Consider the following 8,410-nt stretch of genomic DNA (forward strand, 5'->3'; position numbering starts at 1 on the left):
CGAGAGAGGAAACGTGACTGGAGCTTTGAAAACCGTTGATGGGGTTTATGAAGGTAAAGGTTTTTCACCGAGCCACCAAGAAACATCTTTGCTCTACAACTGCTTAACTTTTAATCCAATTCAATATGGCTGCCACAGCTAAGGAACCTTAGCAAACCAGTTGTACAAATATTGAGCTACAGCTTGGCATGGTAGTTGGAGAGAGTTATTCATAACACATACTCCAAGGACTAAGCAAATTGCATGAGATTGTGCGATAACGTGACCTCACGCATTAAGTTAACTTCAACACTTGCTCTTGTCAAGGGCGGATGCCTTTCCCCTCCTCTCCCTCGTCGCTTTGCTTTGCTCTGCCTTGTCTGTGAAACTGCTTTAGAGCCTCTCTTCTACAAATCTTCCGAATCGTAACCTGCTATGGATTTGGTCAGTTGGTCTCTCAACCCAGTTGACAAAATTTCTTTGAAGAGAAGACAGGCTTTAGGCGAGCCAACTTGCCCTGTTGGCACGCACGCAGCTGAATATCTCATTAGAGGAATTGGTGCTGTGTCTATCTCTGCTGTCAATCAAGATGTTAAGGGTACATATATAAATGGATTTATGATAACTGGTTTCCTGCTTTGTGATTTGGCTGGTTCCTGGTCTATCAACAAAGAAGGATGTCGTCGGCAGCAAATTTGACCCTGGTCAAGCTGCCTGCCTTATATGATAGCTTGGTTCGTGCCTCCGAGCACCCAAACTTCAAATTGCTTCAGATCTCAGGGAGTACTCTCAGGCATGGACCAGTGGTGTGGCCACTTAATTTGGATGTTTCTGAACTAGGGATGTGCAATATGGCATAAAATTCATATCCCGGTATCTATTGTGATGGGTGGCAGTAACGATATATATCACAATTTGTTTTTGGCATAAAACTTGCAATAGGAATTGGAAAAAAGGCATAGGGTGTCATTTTGCCTGCATTTATTTTGAAAACTGCTATACCACAAAATAATTTCAATCAAGAAAATTCCACTACTAGGTCCAGAGAGTTTTTAAATAAAAAAAACAAATCAAGTGTTAGGCTTCTTTCTTGTAGTGCAAAAGGTATCAAATGTAGTTTTAGCCATATGTTTTAAACAAACGAATATGTTGTTAACTCTTAACAGTTTCCAGTCTTCTCACTTAAGAAATGAACAGCAACAGTGCAGCATTTTTAGTGCACACTGAAAACACTTAACAAGATTCAAAATCTCACTGTCATTTGTTAGAGTCTAAAGATTGTTGGCCAAGAACACCAGCTTGTCCTTGTCCAGAAGCTGACGGGAACTTCTGGCGAGGATGCGAACTAACGAACCCCTCCCCAACCCCCAGTTTTGGTTCGGGTCAGGAAGCCTTTCGTTTTCTGAGGTCAGTGGAAAAAGTCACGTAAAGGTGCCCGCAGACACCTTCCAGATAATACACGTTTTTGCACCTGCCTTTTTAATGAGCTCCTCCCCTGCGCCATCTCACCCGCTTGCTCTATGCGTTGACGCCGGCCGATTACGTCATCAACAAGCATTACTGCGGTTAGCCGGTAGAATACAGATCTCTATCATAGGCTAAATGTCTATCGTTTCTACCGTGTACCATATATATCGCGCATTCCTATTTGGAACCGAGAGGATCGACACACTCAAGATAGACGTATTAAATAATGTTCTGTCTATACCCAAAACAATCGTGTTTATCTGAATTGGGCTCCATGACTGTCCTTGACCTTATCTTACTTCGCCTGGAGGCTCTGTAAACCTTGATGCTCTGTAAGTTTATAGACCAATCAGAAGGGCCTGGCTGAATAAACATTCTGTCATCATTTCAGGACTATTTCAATTCTGTCTGACGTCATCCTTGGCCTCGTCTGCACCCCCCGAGAGTGTTTACAGATCTCTCCACAGGGAACTATGTGAACTGAGCAATTATACCACTCTTATCGGAACTCTTGCAGGGCCTCTGTGAGTGTCTCTGGGCACGCTCACCGCCCTTGCGTCCCCCGGAATGTCGGTGTCATTATGTGATTGTGTGCAAGTTTTTTATTTTTTTTTCAGGCTATTAATCTTCAGCCAAAGATTAAGAGTGTGCTAGGAACTTTTTTGCCTCCTAAACCTATGTTGTCATTTTCACCACTTTGTCTGGCCAAATAGATCTCACTTGTAAATGTGTCTTCGAGGCTCAGTGTGATTTATCTGTATACTTAAAGGTTGAATGAATGAAAAAGAGTTGCTATTAAGGTTCGACCATAACGACATTCGAACGACAATAGCACGATCGGGATAAGAGGGTCTTAGTGTAAAACTCCAGCCTGAAAAGCATCAGCTAATAATTTAATTGTTCTTTAATTGTTTCATGTCTGCTTCAGGAGAGATTAGGATCGGAGGCCAGGAGCATTTCTACATGGAGACTCAGAGCATGTTGGTTGTTCCTGTCGGAGAGGAGATGGAGCTCAACGTCTACGTCTCCACTCAATGGCCGACCTTAATGCAGGTACACAGAGACCTTACGTTGTGCTAAAACTGAACTCGGAGCAGAAACCAGATCAGAAGATGGCTTTATTTGTTCTTGCAGGTTGCGATTGCAGAGACGTTGGACATCCAGTACAACAGAGTCACTTGTCACGTCAAACGGCTGGGTGGTGCTTTTGGAGGCAAAATCATTAAAACCTCCATCCTGGCCTCCATCACATCTGTGGCTGCCTGGAAGTAAGCCATGTTCATTCTGTGAAAGTAATAAACAGTATTTGACCCAAATGAAGGCTTGAAGTTGAAGGTGAAGGTAACTTATCCAAAAAGTAAAAAGTAAAGCATTCAAAGGTTCTTGTGACATGTAGGGAAGCGGGAAACGAGACTGATTCAGTGATGACAAACTGGTTCAGGAGAAAAAAATAACACATACTAAACATCAAAGTTCATGCTCAATAATCCAGGTAAAAAATCCAACAACGTTCATTCAGGTCATCTGGATGGTTTCCTTTTTTTGTTGTTGAGACATTTCGTCCTTCATCCAAACGGCTTCATCAATCCAAGGAGCCACAAACAAACTCAGTCCCACAAGCAGATCACCCACATAGTCGATCAACCAGTTGATATCATCAACCAGGTGATAAGATGGTTTCTGGATCCACTATGGGAGTGTGCTGCTTGTGAGACTGATGTGAGTCTCAGTTTATTTGTGGCTTCTTCTACTGATGAAGTCCTTTGGATGAAGGACAAAATGTCTCTAAAAAAAAAAATCCAGATGACTTAACTTAACTTTGTTGGATTTTTTTTACCTGGATTATTGAGCATGAACTTTCATGTTTTGAACCACTTTGGCAATGGCTGCCTCAAAGGATTCAATGGGGGAGAGGGCAGGCCCCATAAATCATCTTATCACCATCAAACTAGTTGGTCCACTACGTCAGTTTGCTACTTGTGGAACTAAGTTTGTTTGTGGCTCCTCTGACTGATGAAGTCCTTTGGATAAAGGAAGAAACGTTTAAAAAAAAAAAAAGAAATCATCCAGATGACCTGAATGAACTTTGCTGGACATACTAAAACGTTGACTGCAGACATTTCAAATTACCCAAACAGATATGTTTCTGTGACCCGTACTTGTGAAAAATAAAATAAATCTAATTTTTTTTTTGCCTAATAAATTTTTAAGGACCAGTCGTGCTGTTCGCTGTGTCCTGGAGCGAGGTGAGGACATGTTGATCACAGGGGGGCGCCATCCTGTCCTGGGAAAATATAAGGTACAACAGATTTGTTTAATTTATCAACATACATTTGATTTTTCAGTTGAAAGTAAATTAATCTAAATCCATTCATTTTTATGGTTATCAAGACTTTTCCCATAAAGTTATTCAAGAATTAAAGGAGCAGTTTGCAACGCAGTTTGCAACAAGAGGTTTCATTCTTTCTTTTGCTCTCGACGAAGATTGTCACTTTCACTCGCTCCTCCCTCCCTCCTGCTTTTTTGCTCTCTTGTCCTGTGAACCTCCTCAGAGCCTCTCTTTACACATCTTTTAAATTAAAAATTATTATGGATCTGGTCGGCTGGTCTCTCAACGCAAATGATAATTTTTTTTCCAGAAGACAGGGTGCTGAGAGCCCTCATGCCCTGAAGGGACACACGCAGTTGGATATGTCAGCTGTGGGTGTTTGGAAGATGATGTGCCTGTCTGTTGAGGACATAGAAGACAAATACATAATTGGATTTATGATAACAGGGTTACTGCTTTTTGGAATCAGTGGATATCTGGGTTATCAGGTAAATAAGGAAGACGTCGGCAGCAGTTTTGGCAATAGTAAAGCTGGCCGCCTTATGTGAAGGATTACTCTGTGCTTCGAGCTCTCAGACTAATATGCTTTGCGAGCTGACCCATAAGTTGGATGCGATATCTGAGAATTGTGGGCCACTTGCATCTCCTAGGACTTGACGACATAAAAGATTTGACCTTGAAGAACTTGCTAACTAGCACGGCCTGGCAAAATGTCCACGGATCTGGCTGTATGGATTTGCCAATGAGTGTACCAGTAGAACTGAAGGCAGACTTGAAATCAGTAGAGTCTGCCTGCCCAAAACAATTGTTGTTTATCTGAATTAGGCCTCCGCGCTGGCCTTGGATAGGCCAACTTGTCTCAAATTGCTCCTGGAGGAGCAATTAACTAAGAAGCTCTGCCGCCACCCCCCCGCCCCGAGGAAATCTGTGGGCCTTATCAGAATTGTGCTGCTGATACACTATACCATCATATCAGAATTTTGGAACTCTCTGGAGTGTCCATGGACAGCTCACTGCCTTTGTTGACCTTCTATGCATAAATGTATTATGATGTCATTGTATGTTGCGAGGTCTGTTCTTGCATCTTTTACACTGTGCCCCAGCCAGGACATGGTGTGAGACATGATTTTTTTTTTTACTTCCTCCACCCTCATGTTCTCTTTTCCTCATCTACTTTATATGTTGTATGTAACAAATCTCTCTTGTAAATGAGTCTCCTGAGTCTCAATGGGAACTAACCTGTATAAATAAAGGCTGAATGGGAAAAAAAAAAAAAACGATTATTGCCATCTAGTGGTCAAATTGGTGATGGCAGATTTTTTTTTATGCTGAACACAATAAAGATAAAACAACGTATAGAGTTAAATCAACATCTACCCACTGTTTGACAACAAACAAATTATGATTATATATTTATCAGTAAGTTCCATGTTTAAAGTCACTTTTGTGTGTAAATGTGTGTAATATGTTTCAAACTACGGTATAGCGATTTATATCCGAGAGACAGCTTTAACACAGGATATTAGTTTAAACATACAGTTGATAAAGACCAAAATTGGTTGTTTTACTAATTCATCCTGTTTGTTTCAGGTGGGTTTCATGAACGATGGACGAATCATGGCTGCAGATTTCCAGTACTATACCAACGCTGGCTGTACTGTGGATGAATCTGTTCTGGTAGGTCAAAGAGGGAATGATCCTGAAGAAAATTACACCAAAATCACGTAAATGTTCAACCATCCATCCATCTATTTTCTTCCGCTTATCTGGGGTCGGGTCGCGGGGGTAGCAGTCTAAGTAAGGAATGCCCAGACTTCCCTCTTCCCAGCCACTTGGGCTAGCTCCTTCGGGGGAATCCCAAGGCATTCCCAGGCCAGCCGAGAAACATAGTCCACACCCTGCAGAGAAAACTCATTTCGGCCGCTTGTAGCCATGATCTCGTTCTTTTGGTCACAACCCAAAGATCATGACCATAGATGAGGGTAGGAACGTAGATCAACCAGTAAATTGAGAGCTTCGCCTTTTGACTCAGCTCTCTCTTCACCATGACAGACCGATAAAGCGCCCGCTTCACTGCTGATGCTGCACCTATCCGCCTATTGATCTCTCGCTCCATTTTCCCCTCATTCGTGAACAAGACCCCGAGATACTTAAGCTCTGCCACTTGGTGCAGGACCTTCTCCCCGACATGGAGAGAGCACTCTACCCTTTTCCGGCTCAAGACCATGGACTCGGATTTGGGGGAACTGATCCTCATAGAAGCCACGTCACACTCAGCTGCGAACCGCTCCAGCGAAAGCTGTAGATTATGACCGGATGAAGCCAATAGGACCACATCATCTGAAAAAAGCAGAGACACGATCCTAAGGTCACCTATATGGATCCCCTCAACATCTTGGCTGTGCCTATAAATTCTGTCCATAAAAGTTATGAACAGAATTGGTGACAAAGTGCAACCTTGGTGGAGTCCAACTCTCACCGGGAACTAGCCCAACTTACTGCCGGCAATGCGGACCAAGCTCTGACACCAGTCATACAAGGACCTAACAGCCCGTATTAAAGGGCCTGGTACCCCATACTCCCGGAGTACCCCCCACAGGGTTCCCTGAAGGACGCGGTTGAACGCCTTCTCCAAGTCCACAAACACATGTAGACTGGTTGAGCAAACTCCTATGCACCCGCCAGGACTCTGCAGAGGTTGGAGGGCTGGTCAAGTGTTCCATGACCAGAACGAAAACCACACTACTCCTCCTGAATCCGAGGTTCAACTATCCGACGGACCCTCCTGTCCAGAACCCTTGAATAGACTTTACCAGGGAGGCTTAAGCGTGTGATCCCCCTATAGTTGGAACACACTCTACGGTCCCCCTTTTTGAATAGGGAGACCACCACCCTGGTCTGCCAATCCAGGGGAACTGCCCCGATGTCCACGCAATATTGTAAAGTCGTGTAAGTCAACACAACCCCATAACATCCAGCGCCTTAAGGAACTACGGGCAAATCTCATCCACCCCTGGGGCGCTGCTACATAGGAGCTTTTTAACCACCTCGGTGACCTCAGCACCAGAGATTGGAGAGTCTGACCCAAAGTCCCCAGGCTCCGCTTCCTCAGTGGAAGACGTGCTGGTGGGATTGAGGAGGTCTTCAAAGTATTCTGCCCACTGACCCACTACATCCTGAGTTGAGGTCAGCATCACACCACCTCTACTATAAACAATGTTGATGGTGTACTGCTCCTCCGTCCCCACCCCCACCCCACTGAGATGCCGGATGGTGGACCAGAATCGTCTCAAAGCCATACGGAAGTCATTCTCCATGGCCTCTCGAACTCTTCCCTCACCCAAGTTTTTGCCTCAGTGACCACCCGAGCTGCATGCAGCTTTGACTGCCAGTGCCCATCAGTTGCTTCCGGGTTCCCACAGGCCTAAAAGGCCCGATAGGACTTCTTCAGCCTGACAGCATCCCTCACTGCCGGTGTCCACCACGGGGTTCGAGGGTTGCTGCCACAACAGGTACTGACAACCTTGTGGCCACAGCTCCGGTAAGCCACCTTGACAATGGATGTGTGGAACATGGCTCACAGACTCAATGTCCCCCACCTCCTCCAGAACGTGTTCGAAGTTCTCCCAGAGGTGAGAGTTAAAGCTCCGTCTCACGGGAGACTGCCAGATGTTCCCAGCAGACCCTCACAATACGTTTGGGCCTGCCAGCTCTGACCTGCATCCTCCCCCACCATCGGAGCCAATTCACCACCAGGTAGTGGTCAGTGGACAGCTCCACCCCTCTCTTCACCTGAGTGTCCAAGACATGCGGCCGCAAATCAGATGAGATGACAACAAAGTTAATCATCAAACTGCGGCCTAGGGTGTCCTAGTGCCAAGAACACATATGGACACCCTTATGCTTGAACACGGTGTTTGTTATGGACAGTCCATGATGAGTACAGAAGTCCAATAACAGAACACCACTGTGGTTCAGATCATGGGAGCCATTCCTTCCAACCACACTCTTCCAGATCTCACTGTCATTGCCCACATGAGCATTGAAGTCCCCCAGCAGAACAAGGGAGTTCCCAGGAGGGGCACTTTCCAGTGCCCCCTCCAAGGACTCCAAAAAGGGTGGATAATCTGAACTGCCATTTGACGAATAAGCACAAACAACAGTCAGAACCCGTCCCTCCACACGTAGACAGAGGGAGGCTACCATCTAATTTCACATCTGGAAAAGCTTCATCAATGCAGAAAGTATTAGTTGTAGAACATTTGCTCCCACCCAGTAATGAAGAGTCAGGACTGTTGAACAGCTAGAATCCTCTACCAGACCAGAATGGGACAACATTCCCTCCAAAAACTCCAACAACTGGTCTCCTCAGGTCCAGTTCTCAGTTTACAGACTGTCGTTGAAAGCAGAGGGGATGCTTCACAGTGTGTTGCTTCCATCAAACGCAAAAATAACCTTAGTTTTTCTAAAATGCTCCAACTTCTTAGTTTCAATAGTTCTGTTCCATTGTGAATGCAATATGAGTTTATGAGTTATAAATCATTTCATTCTGCTTCTTTTTACATTTTACACAACCCCCCACCCTTTATAGAATCAAGGTTAAATGTAGTCATTGATTTAGATTTTTTTTTTTTT

At 44.6% G+C, this 8,410-nt stretch overlaps 1 protein-coding gene across 1 annotated transcript in view; it reads left to right on the plus strand.

Annotated features, from left to right (window-relative positions):
• LOC119428855 (aldehyde oxidase 1-like) overlaps positions 1 to 8,410 on the plus strand; it is a 50,281-nt gene that overhangs the window by 25,567 nt on the left and 16,304 nt on the right. The window contains exons 20-23 of the mRNA XM_037696546.1: positions 1 to 53; positions 2,375 to 2,499; positions 2,581 to 2,714; positions 3,658 to 3,745. The exon at positions 1 to 53 is cut by the window's left edge and continues 15 nt beyond it. Coding sequence (XP_037552474.1) covers positions 1 to 53; positions 2,375 to 2,499; positions 2,581 to 2,714; positions 3,658 to 3,745 — 400 coding nt within the window. The remainder of the gene's footprint in view (positions 54 to 2,374; positions 2,500 to 2,580; positions 2,715 to 3,657; positions 3,746 to 8,410) is intronic.

Source organism: Nematolebias whitei, chromosome 23, assembly GCF_014905685.2.
Source record: "Nematolebias whitei isolate Nwh7 chromosome 23, NemWhi1, whole genome shotgun sequence".
NCBI classification, from domain to species: Eukaryota; Metazoa; Chordata; class Actinopteri; order Cyprinodontiformes; family Rivulidae; genus Nematolebias; species Nematolebias whitei.